The following is a 20007-nucleotide window of genomic DNA, read 5'->3' as shown; positions in this document are numbered from 1 at the left end:
TTTTTCCCCACAAATAGAGCTTTCTTTTGGTGGTTTTTTATCACCTCTGCGGTTTTTAGTTTTTGCGCTATAAACAAAAATAGAGCGACAATTTTGAAAAAAAATAATATTTTTTACTTTTTGCCGTAATAAATATCCCCCAAAAATATATAAAAAAACAATTTTTTTCCTCAGATTAGATCTTCTACATATTTTTCGCAAAAGTTATAGCGTTTACAAAATAGGGGGTAGTTTTATGGCATTTTTATTAATATTTTTTTTTTACTAGAAATGGCGGCGATCAGCAATTTTTTTTCGGTACTGCGACATTATGGCGGACACTGCGGACACTTTTGACACATTTCTGGGACCAATGTCATTTTTATAGCGATCAGTGCTATAAAAATGCATTGGATTACTATAAAAATGCCACTGGCAGGGAAGGGGTAAACACTAGGGGGCGGGGAAGGGGTTAAGTATGTTCCCAGGGTGTGTTCTAACTGTAGGGGTGGTGGCCTCACTAGGGGAAATGACTGATCGCTGTTCATACATTGTATGAACAGAAGATCAGCATTTCTCCCCCTGACAGGACCGGGAGCTGTGTGTTTACACACACGGCTCCCGGTCCTCGCTCTGTAACGAGCAATCGCGGGTGCCTGGCGGCGATCGTGCCCGCCGGGCACGTGCACGGGAGTCAGGGACTAGTGGCCGCTTCGAGATGCCGACGTATAGCTACGGGCTCTCGCGCAGGGGAGACGACCTGCCGCCGTGTAACTGCGGCGGCTGGTCGGCAAGTAGTTAAGCCGTAGCAGCTGTACAGCCGGGGACCTGATGCGTGTGGCTGGCGGCCGTGATGTCCGCCGGCCACCGTGATCGCAGGAATGAGAGCAAGATTGAGGATCTGTCAATGTAAACAGACAGATCCCCATTCTGACAGGGGCGTTAGAGAGAGATCTGCTATTCCTAGTGATTAGGAACAGTTTCAAACACCTCCCAGGGAGCACACTTAACCCCTTGAACGCCCCCTAGAGTTAACTCCTTCCCTGCCAGTGACATTTATACAGTAATCAGTTCATATTTATAGCTCTGATCGCTGTATAAATGTCACTGGTCCCAAAAAAGTGTCAGAAGTGTCCTCCGTAATGTCGCAGTCCTACTAAAAATCGCAGATCACCGCCATTACTAGTAAAAAAAATTAAAAAAGAATGAAAATGCCATAAATCTATCCCCTATTTTGTAGACGCTATACCTTTGCACAAACCAATCAATATACGCTTATTGTGATTTTTTAAACCAAAAATATGTAGAATAGGTATTGGACTAAACTGATTAAGAAATGCGTTTTCTTTTTTTAAGATTTTGGGATATTTATTACAGCAAAAAAATTTTTTTTTCAAAATCTTCTTTTTTTTTTTTTGTTAAATAGCAAAAAATCAAATCCGCAGTGGTGAACAAATACCACCAAAATAAAACTCTATTTGTGGGGAAAAAAAGGACGTCAATTTTGTTTGGGTGCCACATCGCAAAAAATAGCCCGGTCATTAAAGGGGTAGTAAAGGTACAATTTCTTTTTTCCTAAATAGCTTCCTTTACCTCAGTGCAGTCCTCCTTCACTTACCTCATCCTTCCATTTTGCTTTTAAATATCCTTATTTCTTCTGAGAAATCCTCACTTCCTGTTCTTCTGTCTGTAACTCCACACAGCAATGCGAGGCTTTCTCCCTGGTGTGGAGTGTCGTGCTCGCCCCCTCCCTTGGACTACAGGAGAGTCAGGACGCTCTCTACGTTGCAGATAGAGCAAGGAGCTGTGTGTTAGTGGGCGTCCTGACTCTCCTGTAGTCCAAGGGAGGGGGCGAGCACGACACTCCACACCAGGGAGAAAGCCTTGCCTTACTGTGTGGAGTTACAGACAGAAGACCAGGAAGTGAGGATTTCTCAGAAGAAATAAGGACATTTAAAAGCAAAATGGAAGGATGAGGTAAGTGAAGGAGGACTGCACTAAGGTAAAGGAAGCTATTTACGAAAAAAAAAAATGTACCTTAGAGGGGGAAAATTTTCCGGTCTGTAAGTGGTTAACACTTTGGATAGACCGAGAGCACTATATTTGTTCAATAATGAAATTCATTCTCAAAAACACAGCTTGCCTAATAATTGTACACACAGTGTAGATTCTCCCTTACTACACTGGGAGGAACAGTCTAACTATGATCTACAATTATCATAAGCCCCAGTGTTGGCCATAGGACATAAATGAGGTAAGTACTGCGGACTCACCATACAAGTAGACTTACCTAAGTTTATCCATTGACCAGTAGTGAGTAGCCCCATTTTTCAGGTCCTGCACCTCCACAGCAACCACGGTGCGTGGGAAGGGTTGGTCCTCTGCAAGTTTTTCAGCTTCAGGCGGAAGCAGCTCCGGAGGTAGAGGGGAATAAAGCGTGTCCGTCAGCAGCACAAACTGAAACTGGACCTGTGGAAATAAAGAGCGAGATAGTGAACCTTCTCTTAGAAAAAGAGGGTAGAAACAAGGGGCTAGATTCAGATAGCCCGCCGTAACTTAGTGAGGCAGGTTCTGTATTCACAAAGAAACTGCGCCCTAAGTTACGGCGGCGTAGCGTAAATCTGCCGGCGTAAGCGCGCCAAATTCAGATTGTCAAGAGGTGGGCGTGTTTTATGTAAATAAAACATGACCCACGTAAATGACGTTTCTTACGAACGGCGGATGCGCCGGCCGTGTACGTATCCCAGTGCGCATGCTCCTAATCACGTCGCAAATAGTCAATGCTTTTGACGTGAACGTAATTTACGCTAAGCCCTATTCGCGAACGACTTACGCAAACGACGTAAAATTTGACGCTGTCCCGACGTCCATACTTAACACTGGCTATGCCTCATATAGCAGGAGTAACTTTACGCCGGAAAAAGCCTTAGGCCTAGTACACACGAGAGGATTTATCCGCGGATACGGTCCAGCGGACCGTTTCCGCGGATAAATCCTCTCGAGGATTTCAGCGGATTTGGATCCGATGGAGTGTACTCACCATAGGATCTAAATCCGCGCCGAAATCCCCTCGCGATGACGTGTCACGCCGTCGCCGCGATGATGACGCGGCGACGAGCGCGACGCTGTCATATAAGGAATTCCGCGCATGCGTCGAATCATTACGACGCATGCGGGGGATCCCTTCGGACGGATTGATCCGGTGAGTCTGTACAGACCAGCGGATCAATCCCTTGGGATGGATTCAAGCGGATAGATTTGAAAGCATGTCTTCAAATTTTTATCCGCTTGAAATCCATCCCAGGGGATAAATATCCGCGGAAACAGATCCGCTGGATTGTACACACCATAGAATCTATCCGCTGAAACCGATCCGCTGAGATTTTTCAGCGGATGGATTCTATCGTGTGTACGGGGCCTTACTCAAACGACATAAAAAAAATCCGCCGGGCGCACGTGTGTTTCTGAATCGGCGTATCTAGCTCATTTGCATATTCTACGCTGAAATCAACGGAAGCGCCACCTAGCGGCCAGCGTAAATATGCACCCTAATATACGACGGCGTAGGAGACTTACGCCGGTCGTATCTTAGCAACATTTAAGTGTATCTCAATTTGAGCATGCTCTTAAAGTTGCGACGGCGCGGATTCGGACTTACGACGGCGTATCTACTGATACGCCCGTCGTAAGTGTTACTGAATCTAGCCCAAGGCCTGTACAGGAATATTGATTTAAAAGAGCTAACCATTCCTCCTACAAGACAATCCAATTGACAAAACTGAAGCTGGTGTTCCAGTGACCACCCCTTTGACCCGCTATGCCCAGATAAACCTGAACTCCAGAATCCTGGCCACTTTTTGACCATTAGCTCCTTTCTCAATGTACACTAGTATTTGCTTTTAGATATTTTATAAAACAATGCCCTACTTTTCGTTTTATAAATGTTTTTCTCTCGTGTGACATCATTGACTCCTTCAGAAAGATTTACTGTGCCTGGGCACCAGGGGAAGGAATCTAATCAGGTGGCACACATCATATCTCAGGTACTTCGTAGAGGCAAATAGGACTATTTTTACCATGGTTCCATGGGAATGCACTGCCTATGAGGGAAAGCGCTATGCTAACTAGAAAACAGTTTTTAGTATAGCTGCCAATCAATGGTTGTTGATGGGCCATTACTGGAGGAAGAGCAAACAAGACCAGAAGCCATTTCTTCATAGGGAGAATACAACAATACAGGACACAATAAACAGGTGCTATATGTGACCTGCCAAGTGTAGAACTTGTAGAAAAAACAAGAAAGGAAGAGGGTTTTTTTCACAAGGTAAATGTAAAAATGAAAGGGGTAGTGGCGCTGTCTAGAATAGAGGCTGAATGTATCTAAAAGGTACAGGTGTGACTTGTATGTGATCAAACCAAGTGAAAAGGATACAAGTGCCTGAGTGTGATAGTATGTGGTAGCCTAATTGGCATATAGTATACACTCTGAAAATAGTACAACAGGTGTGCAAACAATTGGCTATTAAGCCGCAAAGGTGGTCACACAATGTGTGAAATATAAGTTAAGTGATGCAAAAAAGTTACAAACTTATATATATCAGTTATATATCACTTATATATATCAAAAAAGACTAGAAAAACCCCCAGGCAGACCAATCATTAGCGGAATTAATTCCATCTTCTCCCGCTTAGGGGAGTACCTGGATACATATTTACAACCAATAGTCAAGCAAGGTAGATCACACCTCCGCGACAGTCTTCAATTGATTAACGAATTACAACACATTGAAGGTGCAGAAAATTGGCTTCTAGCCACTATTGACGTTAATTCGTTGTACACGAGTATATCACAAGCAGATGGGGTGATGGGGGTAGAAAAAGCCCTACACCAAAATACTACGTTAAAACAAGCACAAATTAACTATATAGTAGAAGGCCTCCAAATGGCGATGGAATGTAACTATTTCTGGTACCGGAAAAACTATTATGTACAAACTAAGGGTGTGGCGATGGGGGCTCGTTATGCCCCCAGTGTTGCCAACCTGCTGATGGACTGTTGGGAGGATGAACACATATATAGTCAAAATATTCCCCAGATCAGATTGTACAGGCGGTACATTGATGATCTTATCATCCTATGGGACGGAACAACCGATATGTTCGAAAATTTCCTACAAGATCTGGACACCAACAGGTATGGCCTCACCTTCACTGGGAAGCACAATATGGAATGCATAGATTACCTTGATCTTCAGATCTACAAACAAGGATCTAAGTTACATACAAGAACACACTTTAAATCCACGGACCGTAATGGATACATTCCATCAACAAGTTGTCATCATCCACGCTGGAAAGCCAATATACCCAAAGGGCAAATGATGCGACTCCGGAGGAATTGCAGTTCCATCACAGACTATATGGCCCAAGCAGACATAATTGTTGACCGATTCAAGGAGAAGGGATACAAGGAAGAACATCTGGTAAAATTAAAAGCTGAAGTTCTAAACATGGATAGAAGTTCCATGCTGTCACTCAAAAAGAAGAGCAAAAATAACAAAACAGATGTAGCATTTATTACTGGCTTCAATTCCCAATACAAAGAGTTCGAACACATCATCAAAAAATATTGGCCGATCCTGCAAGAAGACCACGCCCTTACTAAAGTTTTAGGTAAAAAACCCAGCTTCATTTACAGACGTGCGCCGTCGCTACGCCACTACCTGGTGCACAATGTCCTTGATCCACCACGGACTACCAGTCTTTGCCCTGAACTTAAGGGCTTTTTCAAATGCCAGCGATGCCTGGCCTGTAGGGTGAGTAAAAAACAACCCAGAAAGAAAACAAGTTTTAAATCAAGAAATGACTTCAAAGAATACCAAATCAAGGAGCTGATCACCTGTGATACCACACACGTGACTTATGTTATCGAATGCCCGTGTCACTTACAATATGTGGGCAGAACCACCCGTCCCTTGAAAGTGAGAATACGAGAGCATATCAACAGGATTAAAGCCGGTTTTCCAAAACATCATCTTTCACGCCACTTCAAAGAATTCCACCAGCAAGACCCAACTAGTTTGATCTTTTATGGTATAGATACCATTAAAGACAATTGGAGAGGTGGCAATAAGACAACAGCCATCTCCCAAAATGAGACGGGATGGATATACCGTCTGGGCTCTTTGGCGCCCTTTGGGCTAAACAAGGATATTGACCTAAATTGCTTCCTGGCCAACCCTTAGATTTATTACATATTAATATAAGACCATCCGGCAAACTATCCTATACAGTCCATATGGTCCACCCATTCTCTTACCTTTCCCACACCCCTGTGAGTAGTGGGGATGTCCTCGTAGCCAGCATTTCAATGCTGCCCATTTCTATGCCACTAGCATAATGATTTCAATATTCCTACCACTCTATCTGTATACCAGTTTCCCTCTTTGGACACCTATGAGTTCTCTACATCTACCTTTAGGCTCACATTAGAGACAGATATAGTCATACCCCCTATGAGGGCCAACATACATGTTACAGGCAGTTCACCTACCAATGTTATGGGCCAATAATCTGTACATAATATCACATTTTAGCCCATTTATGTAGTGGCTTGCTTATAGGGGTTAATGTTGTTATGAATGGCTGTCGTCCAATCCATTAATTAATTGTTTGAAGCTTCATTGTGCTTCCAGAACCATTCTAACGTTTTAGAACCCTTTTTTGGGGGGTATAATAATTTTGAATCTTTGAATTTTTGAATATATTGGTGCCCTAGTAATTATGGCCTTACAGGCCACTAACCACCTTGTCTTTTGCCTAAACCAACCTAACCCATGTATTAACCCGAGATGGTCATGTAGCAAAGCGCTAAGACATCTCATTTACATTACATCTCAGAATAGGGTTTATTATTGGTCATGTTGAACATTTTTTATGATGATAACCTACACCATACTAACGGGATTTACTGCCCTAAGTTGCCCTGGCAACTTAATATAATTATATAAAGGAATGAAATTCTATCTAATATATATGCTGCCTAACCATCGGTTTACATACTACTACGCTTTGGCTAGCTGTCACTTTATCCATATACCCAGCCCTTCTATATTATTTCTTTCATTTTATCCTCGTTTTTATTCCTGATCTACAGTATATGCCGAGTTTTTATTGTACAACTATCCACCACTTAGTATTTGCGGACTTTTTCCTTCCCACCTTATTATGTGATATTTTACATACTTAGGCTCTGCTATTGAATATATTACGGACGGATTGACGTTGTTATGTGGATAGCGTTCCCCCCTATAAGCAATGCCTAATAGATACTTTCCCATAAAGGGTTTTATCAAATGTATTATGAATCACCATTTAGGAAACTAACATAGGAGACAATGATCTTTGCATGTCCTTTGTAGTAATACTGTTGTATGCAATGCCGATGTCTCACTTTTTAAATTATTGCTTAAATAAATCTGCAATATGTCCGAGGATACCAGCGCCAACATGCGGCAATAGGAACGCCCATCGGGATACCCTATAATATACCAATTAGTTGGGATTCCCTAACATCTCCTGATTGGCTTCTTCCGCAGAGGGGGAGGGATGTCCGCATGCTGACGCTCGCTATATAAACTATCTGACGAGGTATGCGTGCACCCGCTTCAGAAGACGTAATTAATACGAAACGTGCGTAAAGCGGATACACGCACACCCACACGCACTGCCGGACTGATCAGCTGTTACCCTGTTGAGCGCGCGGCGTTCCCCAGCTGGAGACGACACTTATGATCTTACCGGATACTAGTGCTGTGCTGGGAGGCTTATGCTTTTGCATACTGACTGCCTATCACTCTGTTTTTATAATTTATCCCCACCAATTGTCCTCATCCCATTAACCCTTTGGAAATTGGTTTTTTAAAAAAAAAAAAACGTTTATTTTATGTATGTTGTATTGCACATGCCCCAGCGGTAGTGTTAATAAATAAACCCCCCATTTTTTGAACATACTGCACCATGAGAATATTTTTTTCATTGGAGGATCCCCGGAACTAATAAATAAAAAAGAAGCAGAGCCATTCGGGCTAGGACATCTGTGCATCCATAGGACCCAGGAAGATCGATATCGCAGCTGCTGGAGATCCTTTCTACTTGCACTTTACCCCTGCAGGGGTGAGTGTCTTTGGTGAGTAGGGACCCAGGAGGGGAGCACCGGAGCACTGTGCGAATCCACCACTGCATTTTGTGATTCACCACCCTTGTGGGTGCACCAGTTCACGGACACTTATCTATATATACATTTTCTTATGTTTATTTTTATCTTTATTTTTTGACATTGTGTGGACTATATATTGTGGTTGCTATATCTAACCATTGGACTTATGCATTGATTTTTTTGATTATAGCCTCATTTGCATTTTTTGCTGAGTTACACACTTATTGGTATTTACCACTCTGCTGGTACATATACAATTTTGGATTTTATATTTTCGGATTCCACTTATCGTTGATTGACGATCACGGTTTATTTTGATATATATAAGTTTGTAACTTTTTTGCATCACTTAACTTATATTTCACACATTGTGTGACCACCTTTGCGGCTTAATAGCCAATTGTTTGCACACCTGTTGTACTATTTTCAGAGTGTATACTATATGCCAATTAGGCTACCACATACTATCACACTCAGGCACTTGTATCCTTTTCACTTGGTTTGATCACATACAAGTCACACCTGTACCTTTTAGATACATTCAGCCTCTATTCTAGACAGCGCCACTACCCCTTTCATTTTTACATTTAGTTTTGTATCCCCTAGGGGATTATACATCAGGGGGGCTGCAGTCTTCACTATCACCGTTTTTGAGTCATTTCAATACCAATACCACCCTAGTTCATTGCTCCACCCTTACATACTCTCTCCTAAGCGCGGTACATCTCCCTTTTTTTCACAAGGTAAGCTAGTAACTTAGGGCCATATTCTGAGTATAGTTACGATGGAGTATCTCAGGATACTCCGTCGTATCTCTCTTTTTTGGCCCGCGTATCTATGCGAGTGATTCTTAGAATCATTTTCGCATAGATACGCTTAAGATCCGACATGTGTAAGTCACTTACACTGTCGGATCTTAAATGTAATTACCCAGCCGGCCGCTAGGTGGCGTTTACGTTCAGGTCTCATTTGTTTATGCAAATGAGCCCGATACGCCGATTCCCATACGAATTTGCGTTGCGTAACCGTCGCTAACGTCGTTTGCGTAAGGTTACCCCTGCTATATGAGGGGTAACCTTACGCCAGTCCCACGTACACCATGTTAAGTATGGCGTCGGGTCCGCGTCGTCTTTTCCCGTCGGGTACGTCGTTTCCCTAAGTCGTTCTTGAATACGAGTTTACGTCAATGACGCACACGTCGGCGTCATTGACGTTTTACGCCGAGAACTGGAGCATGCACACTGGGCTATTTTAAGCCCGGCGCATGCGCAGTTCGTTCGAATCGGGGGCGCGCTTAATTTAAATACAAGCCGCCCCCTTGGATTTACGCGGGGATACGCTGGGCCAATTACACTACGCCGCCCCAAACTACGGAGCAAGAGTTTGGGGAATACAGCACTTGCTCCTGTAGGTTGGGGCGGCGTGGTGTAAATGGCTTACGCGCCGCCCGCCTAAAATGTACAAGAGTATGGCCCTTAGTAATCAGATCTTATTCCTCCTGGCTGGAGTTCAGCTTTAAAGATGAATTCCAGGAATTCAGTCACTTTATAAAAAGTTAAAGCATACTCTGAGTTAGGTCCAAGGAGCTGCATGGCATCTCCTGGGCTTATTTCTATTATTTATATCTGACAGGATTACTGCTCGGCCAGGACACTCAGACTGTGAGAGAGGAGAAGGGCACACAAAGCTGATTTGCCCTCTGCTGCCCATTCAGAGAAGCCTTTGTATTTGGTTTAATGTGTTCTCTTCTGTGAATAGGCAGGAGATGGGAAGATGCAGGCATAACAGCGGCAGCAACTTTCCTGTTAAAGATGCCTAGCTCAGAAGGATCAGCATTGGTCTCCCAGAACTACAATGATAGCCGTCTTCCAGGAGTACTATAAAGATGTCAGATATAAATAAAAGAGCTAAGCCCATGAGGTGTCATGTACCTCGTTGGACTTAAAGCGGAGTTCCGCCAAACAAAAAACAAACGAATCAAAGTCAGCAGCTACAAATACTGCGGCTGCTGACTTTTAAAATAAGGACACTTACCTGTCCAGGGCGCCCGTGATGTCCTCACCCGAAGCCGACCTGTCCCTCGGCTCCTGGGTGGAGGCACTGGCATCTTCAGTAAGGCAATCAGGTGAAGTGAAGCCTTGCGGCTTCACAGCCTGGTTACCTACTGTGCATGCGCGAGTTGCGCTGCACGTCCTGACTGGTCCTTGCTGTCTTCTGGGACCTGTATGTCTCCCATGAAAACAGCGGGGGGGGGGGGACACAGACATAGCGTAGATCGCCGCAGATTCTGTGGCGATCTATCGCCAGAAGTGGGAGACAGGTATCTGCTCCCTCCTTCCTCCTGAAAGGTGGCAAATGTGACAGTGGAGGGGGAGAGGAACCGGATAAGTGGGAATTCCATTTTTGGGTGGAACTCCGCTTTAACTCATAGCGTGTCTTCATTTTTTACAAAAGAGCCAAATTCCTGGAATTCAACTTTAAACTTAATGCTATCCAAACCCCAGGACCAATAGGACTCAGTAACAGGAATCAGAGTAGTTTATTACCTTCTTCTTCAGCTCCACGCTAATGGCGTTGGCTTCTTTCAGGTAGATGGCATTTCCCCACAGCAGATCCCTTAAGGATGTGAACTGATGGTGTTTCCATTTCTTAAATGCCCACTCTGCCAGATCATACTCGTGCTGTGTCCAGGGCACTGAAATGGAAAGAGGTGAGAAACCTATTATCAGCACTGGCACATACTGTATCTTAGAGCACTTATCTGGAATGGACACGGGCATCAGGTGCACCGGGCATACAATACTCCTAAACCTATTATCAGCACTGGCACATACTGTATCTTAGAGCACTTATCTGGAATGGACACGGGCACCAGGTGCACCGGGCATACAATACTCCTACAAATAACACTAGAGTAGATTGCTACTTGGTATTTGCACCTTACAGAGACCTGCACAGAAGTTGGAGCTGTAAAACTTCACGTTATAAGTAGGCAGCACGCTTCTTGCCTTTAGTTTTACCTGGTGATCCTGCCAGAAATACACTTCCTGCTCCAAGGTCACAATGCCCGCTCACCCTAGGACAGCTCTAAAGAACACCTTTCCCTTTTCCCTTCTTCATAACAGAGGGACGGTGTTCTCCACAGTGACAGCTTGGAACAATGTAACACAAGAGGTGTAAAACAGGCAGAGACCACAGGAAGTTATCACCTGCTGACATCTGAACAGTGGCTGCACCCGATTGGACGCAGGAGCTGATCGGCAGAGAATTTTCTCACCTAGCTCCTTCTACAAAAGTCAACTTTTGTCAAGCCATTTGGTGTCGACAGGTCCCCTACAAAACAAATTTTGGTCGATTCAGCAGGAATTGGCTGGACTTCGGTATGTATACAGGCGGCTTTAGTCTTACACTGAGCACCAAAGGCTGATGAGCTAGTAAACTTTAAGAAGAGGTATCATATGTTGTATGTGGGAATAACTACATACAATCAAACATGTTCCTATGTAACCAGGATTGTGACAGATGTTTACCTTCCTCTTCCTCCTCATCCTCTTCCTCGGTGGTCTCTGCAGTCAGTGAACGGGTCTCCACTTGCTTCTGAAGGGCCAGCAGTTTGCTTTCATAATCCTGAGGATGGAGAGACAGGACGTGTAGGCGAGACAGAAACACACACACAGCAGCAGATCCACAAGGTGGGGAGAAATGAGACAAGATACAGGAAGGCACATGGATGAGAGACAGCTCAGTACCATTTGGTGATCCTCAAAACTCCCACATGTAATAAACACCAAGGCTTCAGATGAAAAAAAGATGTAGTGCCTTTTGAGACCAATAGGATTCTCTAAAACAGCCTTCATTAAATGGAAGACTGCAGTCCAGACCCGGACCAAGTGTGGGTCCCGTCTGCACCGCCCAGCTCCTGCCCCCTGCAGTGCGCTTCTTCAAGCTCCCACTCCCGCCCCGCCTGCCTGTCTACAGGGACTTATCCAACAGGTACACTGTTTACTTAGATGGGCTCTAACAATCTACAGGTGCATTGTAATGGTTCACAACTGAAATTTAAGCACGGGCATTCTGATGGGGACACCTGATCTATGAGGGAACGCTGATGGGGCCACCTGATCTATGGGGGCATTCTGATGGGGGCACTCTGATGGGGACACCTGATCTATGGGGGCACTCTGATGGGGACACCTGATCTATGGGGGCATTCTGATGGGGCCACCTGATCTATGGGGGCACGCTGACGGGGCCACCTGATCTATGGGGGCACGCTGACGGGGCAACCTGATCTATGGGGGCACTCTGATGGGGACACCTGATCTATGGGGGCACTCTGATGGGGACACCTGATCTGTGGGGGCACTCTGATGGGGACACCTGATCTGTGGGGGCACTCTGATGGGGGACACCTGATCTGTGGGGGCACTCTGATGGGGGACACCTGATCTGTGGGGGCACTCTGATGGGGGACACCTGATCTGTGGGGGTACTCTGATGGGGGACACCTGATCTGTGGGGGCACTCTGATGGGGGACACCTGATCTATGGGGGCACTCTGATGGGGATACCTGATCTATGGGGGCACTCTGATGGGGATACCTGATCTATGGGGGCACTCTGATGGGAATACCTGATCTATGGGGGCACCCAGATGGGGACACCTGATCTATGGGGTCACTCTGATGGGGATACCTGATCTATGGGGGCACCCAGATGGGGACACCTGATCTATGGGGGCACTCTGATTGGGACACCTGATCTATGGGGGCACTCTAATGGTAACACCTGATCTATGGGGGCACTCTGATGGGGACACCTGATCTATGGGGGCACTCTGATGGGAATACCTGATCTATGGGGGCACCCAGATGGGGACACCTGATCTATGGGGTCACTCTGATGGGGATACCTGATCTATGGGGGCACCCAGATGGGGACACCTGATCTATGGGGGCACTCTGATTGGGACACCTGATCTATGGGGGCACTCTAATGGTAACACCTGATCTATGGGGGCACTCTGATGGGGACACCTGATCTATGGGGGCACTCTGATGGGGACACCTGATCTATGGGGGCACTATGATGGGGACACCTGATCTATGGGGGCACTCTGATGGGGACACCAGATCTATGGGGGCACCTGATCTATGGGGGCACTCTGATGGGGACATATGATCTATGGGGGCTCTCTGACAGGGACACCTGATCTATGGAAATTGTTGTCATTGTTGAATTGATGTCACAAGTGGGTGGGCTCAGGGCGCAGTGCTCTGCACCCCAAGCCCAACTTTGTGAAGCCAATTAGAGCCTCAGGCTCTAATCATGCGCTTAAGAAAAGCCTGCAAAAATCTATGCGTCAGGCGCCCTGCAGGAAGATTAGGGGGGCGGCACACCTGTGCCCCTTATGGACCGGCCACCGATGCTACAAACCCGAAAGGGAGACTTGGTGGCTGCTATGGGCAATATGAGCTTAATTTTTTTTTCTTTCATTCACTTTTGCTTATAAGGCAGATTTAACTTTTGTAGTAATAGCAAGCCAGAAATCTTATATGGTAATACGTTTATTACTGTACTAGTTAATGTAAAAGATACCTGACCAAATGCATAATACAGAAGAGTTTTATTTTTGTTTTATTTAAAAGATAAACTTGCATTACCTGTAATATATTTTGGTTTCCTCTACCAGATTGAATACAGTTGTGCTCATAAGTTTACACACCCTGGCAGAAATTTTAATGTATTAGCCATTTATTATCAACCAACTGTGTTTACTCTTTTTAAATCATAATGGCAACAGAAACTACCCAAATGACCCTGATCAAAAGTTTACATACCCTGGTGATTTTGGTCTGATAACATGCACACAAGTTGACACAAAGGGTTTTGTATGGCTATTAAAGGTAACCATCCTCACCTGTGATCTGTTTGCTTGTAATTAGTGTGTGTGTATAAAAGGTCAGCGAGTTTCTGGACTCCTGACAGACCCTTGCGTCTTTCATGCAGTGCTGCACTGACGTTTCTGGATTCTGAGTCATGGGCAAAGCAAAAGAATTGTCAAAGGATCTGCGGGAAAAGGTAGTTGAACTATAAAACAGGAAAGGGATATATAAAGATATCCAAAGAATTGAGAATGCCAATCAGCAGTGTTCAAACTCTAATTAAGAAGTGGAAAATGAGGGGTTCTGGTGAAACCAAACCACGGTCAGGTAGACCAACTAAAATTTCAGACACAACTGCCAGGAAAATTGTTTGGGATGCAAAGAAAAACCCACAAATAACTTCAGATGAAATACAGGACTCCCTGAAAACATGTGGTGTGGATGTTTCAAGATGCACAATAAGGAGACACTTGAAGAAAGATGGGCTGCATGGCCGAGTCTCCAGAAAAAAGCCATTACTATGCAAATGTCACAAAGTATCTACTTACAATACACCAAACATCACAGAGACGAGCCTCAAACCTTCTGGCACAAAGTCATTTGGAGTGATGAGACCAAAATTTTGCTTTTTGGCCATAACCATAAACACTACATTTGGAGAGGAGTCAACAAGGCCTATGATGAAAGGTCCACCATCCCTACTGTGAAACACGGAGGTGGAGAGCTGATGTTTTGGGAATGTGTGATCTACAAAGGCACAGGAAACTTGGTCAAAATTGATGGTAAGGTGAATGCAGTATGTTATCAAAAAATACTGGAGGAACATTTGCATCAGCCAGGAAGCTGCGCATGGGATGTACATAGACATTCCAACATGACAATGATCCAAAACACAAGGCAAAGTCCACCTGTCATTGGCTACAGCAGAATAAAGTGAAGGTTCTGGATTGGCCATCTCAGTCTCCTGACCTCAATATCATTGAGCCCCTCTGGGAAGATATCAAATGTGCCGTTCATGCGAGACAGCCCAAGAATTTACAGGAACTGGAAGAGGAATAGGGAGCTTTACCATCTGAGAAGATAAAGGGCCTCATCCACAAATACCACAAAAGACTTCAAGCTGCCATTGATGTTAAAGGGGGCAATACACGGTATTAAGAACTGGGGTATGTAAACTTTTGATCAGGGTCATTTGGGTAGTTTCTGTTGTCATTATGATTAAAAAAATATTAAACAAAGTAGTATTAACAAGTATTTCTCGAAGGAAGCCAGCAATAGCAGACCCCATGATTCTTGAATTACAGAATACACAATAATACACATTACACAATAAAGCGGATTTCCACTTTTGCAGTCAAATTGAGATAGCATCTGCTTTACACTTGTTGTATGTCCCCAATCACAAATAAAAATTGCTGCTTACCTTTTTAAAGTGGTGCTCCACCAAAAGGAGAAGTTCCACTTTACCCACTTCCATACCAGGCACTTATACCCCCCCTTCCTGCCCAATTTTCAGCTTTCAGTGCTCTCACACTTTGAATGACAATTACTCAGTCATGCAACAATGTACCCAAACCAAATGTTTTATATATTTTTTTCACACAAATAGAGCTTTCCTTTGGTGGTATTTAATCACCCAATTTTTTATTTTATCTTTTGCGACATAAATGGAAAAAAAGAACGAAAATTTTGAATTTTTTTTTTTTTAGGTTTCTATAATAAAATTGAGCAAATAAGTAATTTTTGATCAAAAATTTAAGCCAAAATGTATACTGCTACATATCTTTGATAAAAAAATAAACCAAATCAGGGCCCTTTCACACGGACGTGTCAGTGCGCGAGCTCCGCTTTGCTCAGCGGGGGATCGCTCCGCCAAATTAGGCTAATAAAAGCCAAATTCCAGGTAATAATTAGGGGTCTCCAAAATACTGCCCTCCCGTTGTTTAGGAATTACCATTCCCATCATGCCTAGTCATGTCTGTGAATGTCAGAGTTTTACAATGCCTCATGGGATGTGTAGTTCTGCAACAGCTGGAGGGCCGTAGTTTGGAGAAGATCAGACAGACAAAGGAGGCTTGCTGCTCCAGGTGAGGAAATGAAGCCTGATGTAACTGGTGGGTGCCCACCTCGGCTCGCCTCCGCAATCAATGTATAAGAAGAATAGACTGCACACCACAGTATAGAAAAAGGGGGGAATGAAGGTGGGACTTTGTGTGAGGCAATGAGGGGTAGATTCATGTTCCTCCATCCCTAGTATATTTGAACAAGGGGGGGAGATTGGTGAGACTTTAACCACTTAAGGACCGGACCAATACGCAGCTAAATGACCCAAGGGGTTTTTACAATTCGGCACTGCGCCGCTTTAACTGACAATTGCGCGGTCGTGCGACGTGGCTCCCAAACAATATTGGCGTCCTTTCTTCCCCACAAATAGAGCTTTCTTTTGGTGGTATTTGATCACCTCTGCGGTTTTTAGTTTTTGCGCTATAAACAAAAATAGAGCGACAATTTTGAAAAAAAAAAATATTTTTTACTTTTTGCTATAATAAATATCCCCCAAAAATATATAAAAAAACATTTTCTTTCCTCAGTTTAGGCCGATACGTATTCTTCTACCTATTTTTCGTTAAAAAAAAATCGCAATAAGCGTTTATTTATTGGTTTGTGCAAAAGTTATAGCGTTTAGAAAATAGAGGGTATTTTTATGGCATTTTTATTAATATTTTTTTTTACTAGTAATGGCGGCGATCAGCGATTTTTTTTCTGCGGTACTGCGACATTATGGCGGACACTTTTGACACATTTTTGGGACCATTGGCATTTTCATAGCGATCAGTGCTATAAAAATGCATTGATTACTATAAAAATGACACTGGCAGTGAAGGGGTTAACACTAGGGGGCGGGGAAGGGGTTAAGTATGTTCCCTGGGTGTGTTCTAACTGTAGGGGGGTGGACTCACTAGGGGAAATGACTGATCTTCTGTTCATACATTGCATGAACAGAAGATCAGCATTTCCCCCCTGACAGGACCAGGAGCTGTGTGTTTACACACACAGCTCCTGGTCCTTGCTCTGTAACGAGCGATCGCGTGTGCCCAGCGGCGATCGCGCCCGCCAGGCACGCGCACGGGAGCGAATGCACGCGCCCCTAGTGGCGTGCATGAGAGCCGACGTATAGCTACGGGCTCTTGCGCAGGGGAGCCGACCTGCCGCCGTATAACTGCGGTGGCTGGTAGGCAAGCAGTTAATCATTACTAATGGTTAAGCACCAAATGTAGTATGAAACGTGTCTATGAAGCACCCTGGCCCTGTGGTGTCACTCTGGGATGTCCCTTATAAAGGATTTTGGATCACATACTGTGGTGTGCAGCCTATTCTTCTTATACATTAATACTTTTCAAGCAGTTACAGCAAACATTTTTTTTCAGTTAAGGATAAAGGTTTTACAGGGGAAAAAAATAGTTGATCATTATAAACACCCTCTTAAAATGTTTTTTTTTCATCCCTGTAAACTTAGACAGCTTGAAAACTTATATTTAAAAAAAACAAACAAAAAAAAAAAAAACAGACTTGCTGGATGGATCACCAGATGAGAATAGAAGAAAGCAAAAAAAAAAAAAAAGAAAACAAATGCAGCTATCACATCTAAGAATTATTAACCTGCAATATAATACATGTTTGCTTTTGGGTTTATATTTTATACTCCAATAGCGTTAAAGGCGGCTGCATTTTGCACTTTAACCACAAGATGGCGGTGTGCTATAGCAGTAAGCTGATGCATTCATGGGACTTGTACAGCGGGAAGGGGACTTGCACCACCACAGTCCTGGGCCTAAAGGGGGATACAGATATCAACTGTGTCACTTCTAAAAGGAACACTTCCTCTTTTGTATCAAACCCCCTCTTTTTCTTCTTAAAAGGAATATATTTCTATCAATAGTGTACTATATACTGTATAAAAAAGGGTAATAATTGACATCAAGGGCCAGATTCTCAGAAGAGTTACGACGGTGTATTTCAGGAAACACCGTCGTATCTCTGTTTTTGGCCCCGGGTATCTATGCGAGTGATTCCTAGAATCATTTTCGCATAGATACGGCCAAGATCCGACAGGTGTAAGTCACTTACACCGTCGGATCTTAGATGTAATTCGACGCTGGCCGCTAGGTGGCATTTACGTTCAGTTCTCATTTGACTATGCAAATGAGCCTGATACGCCGATTCCCAAACTAATTTGCGTCGCGTCGTCGTCGTTTACGTAAGCGTAAGGTTACCCCTGCTATATGAGGGGTAACCTTACGCCAGTCCGCCGTATGCCATGTTAAGTATGGCGTCGGGTCAGTGTCGTCTTTTTCCGTCGGTTACGTCGTTTTACTAAGTCGTCCGCGATTACGACCTTATGTCAATGACGCTCACGTCGGCGTCATTGACGTTTTCTGTTGTGAGCTGGAGCATGCGGACTGGGCTCTTTTTCCGCCCGGGGCATGCGCATTTCGATCGGCGCGGGGGCGCGCTTAATTTGAATACAAGTCGCCCCCTTTGTATTACGCCGCTGCAAATTACGGAGCAAGTGCTTGAAAAATACGGCACTTGCTCCAGTAAGTTGCGGTGGCGTGGTGTAAATGGCTTACACTACGCCAACGCCGATTCTTTGAGAATCTGGCCCCAAGTCTAAATATAGAAGTCTATGATAACGAAAAATGTATTCATCTATATATATATATATATATATATATATATATATATATATATATATATATATATATATCATTATTTTTTTTCCTTAGGCTCAGATCTGTGTCTAATACCGAAGCACATTTGTCATTGCCCTGCAGTATGGAGACCAAACGCAAAAGCGAAGTTCCACCCTTTCTTACTCCCACGGCCCCACTGGTAGCCAATAGCTGTGCCTGAAATATTTGACTATTTTTTTTAATTTAGTTTAGTTACCCCCCTTTTTCTTTTTTTTAAATATCCTCCACTTCCAACCCTAGACGCCGCTGACGATGTACGTCATATCTTGACTCCTGGGATTGATGACACCGATATCCCTGGAGTCAAGATATGACGGGCATCCTCTGCTTCTGCCATAGCATTGGCATTCTGCAATCAACACAGTGTGTCCTGACTGGGGAGGTGCATGCTGGGTAGCCAGCTGCACCAGATCCCAGAAACAAGTATGAGCGGGCTTCAGATGCCCACAGTAACAATGGCCGCTGTCTACATACCACGGACAATGTGGGGTTAATTTACTAAAGACAAATAGACTGTGCCCTTTGCAAAGAGCTTAAAGAGGAAGTAAACCCTCTCGTCCAAAAAATAAATAAAAAAGACAACCTGCAAGACAAAGGCATAATGAGCTAGTATGCATAGCATACTAGCTCATTATGAATTACTTACCCGAGATCGAAGCCCCTGCAGCGGCCCTTGTTCCCCTCCTCCGACGCCGCCACGATACCCGGAGTGACTTCTGGGTATCGCGGCTCCGGCACTGTGACTGGCCAGAGCAGCGATGACGTCACTCCCACGCGGGAGCCCCCACTAACGGCATGATGCCGTTGGTAGCGGCACTCTCAGTGCGCCTGCGTCCGATGTCTACGACGCATGCGCCGTAGACATCAGTGCCGCTATTTTTTTACAAATATCTCGTAAACCTTTTAGATTTGGGAGGTATTTCTTGCACCTACAGGTTAGCCTTAATCTAGGCTTACCTGTAGGTTAAAGTGGTTGTAAAGGGTTTACAACCACTTTAATAAATGAGGTAAAGATTTATTTTGCAAAGAATATCCAATCGTGAGCAAGGAAAAAAAACTGCATTTTTGCTTGTGCGTGATTGGATGACGGAAGTCAGCCTCGCTTCTGTTCATTTACTAAGCTCTGGAGCAATTGCTCTAGGAGAGTGCAACTGCACTTTGGAAAATGCAC

General features: G+C 44.2%; 1 protein-coding gene across 11 annotated transcripts in view; it reads right to left on the bottom strand.

The window, feature by feature from the left end:
- The window catches only part of KIF1B (kinesin family member 1B), a 267120-nt gene that overhangs the window by 55891 nt on the left and 191222 nt on the right, over positions 1-20007 (bottom strand). For all 11 annotated transcript variants that reach the window (XM_040326413.1, XM_040326416.1, XM_040326419.1 and 8 more), the window contains 3 exons: positions 11728-11824; positions 10744-10892; positions 2270-2448 (listed from right to left, as the gene is read on the bottom strand). In XM_040326413.1, coding sequence (XP_040182347.1) covers positions 2270-2448; positions 10744-10892; positions 11728-11824 — 425 coding nt within the window. The remainder of the gene's footprint in view (positions 1-2269; positions 2449-10743; positions 10893-11727; positions 11825-20007) is intronic.

The sequence above is a fragment of the Rana temporaria genome, chromosome 10 (assembly GCF_905171775.1).
Source record: "Rana temporaria chromosome 10, aRanTem1.1, whole genome shotgun sequence".
In the NCBI taxonomy this organism is placed as follows: Eukaryota; Metazoa; Chordata; class Amphibia; order Anura; family Ranidae; genus Rana; species Rana temporaria.
Note: the sequence above shows the minus strand (reverse complement) of the source record. Positions and strands in the feature narration are given on the sequence as shown.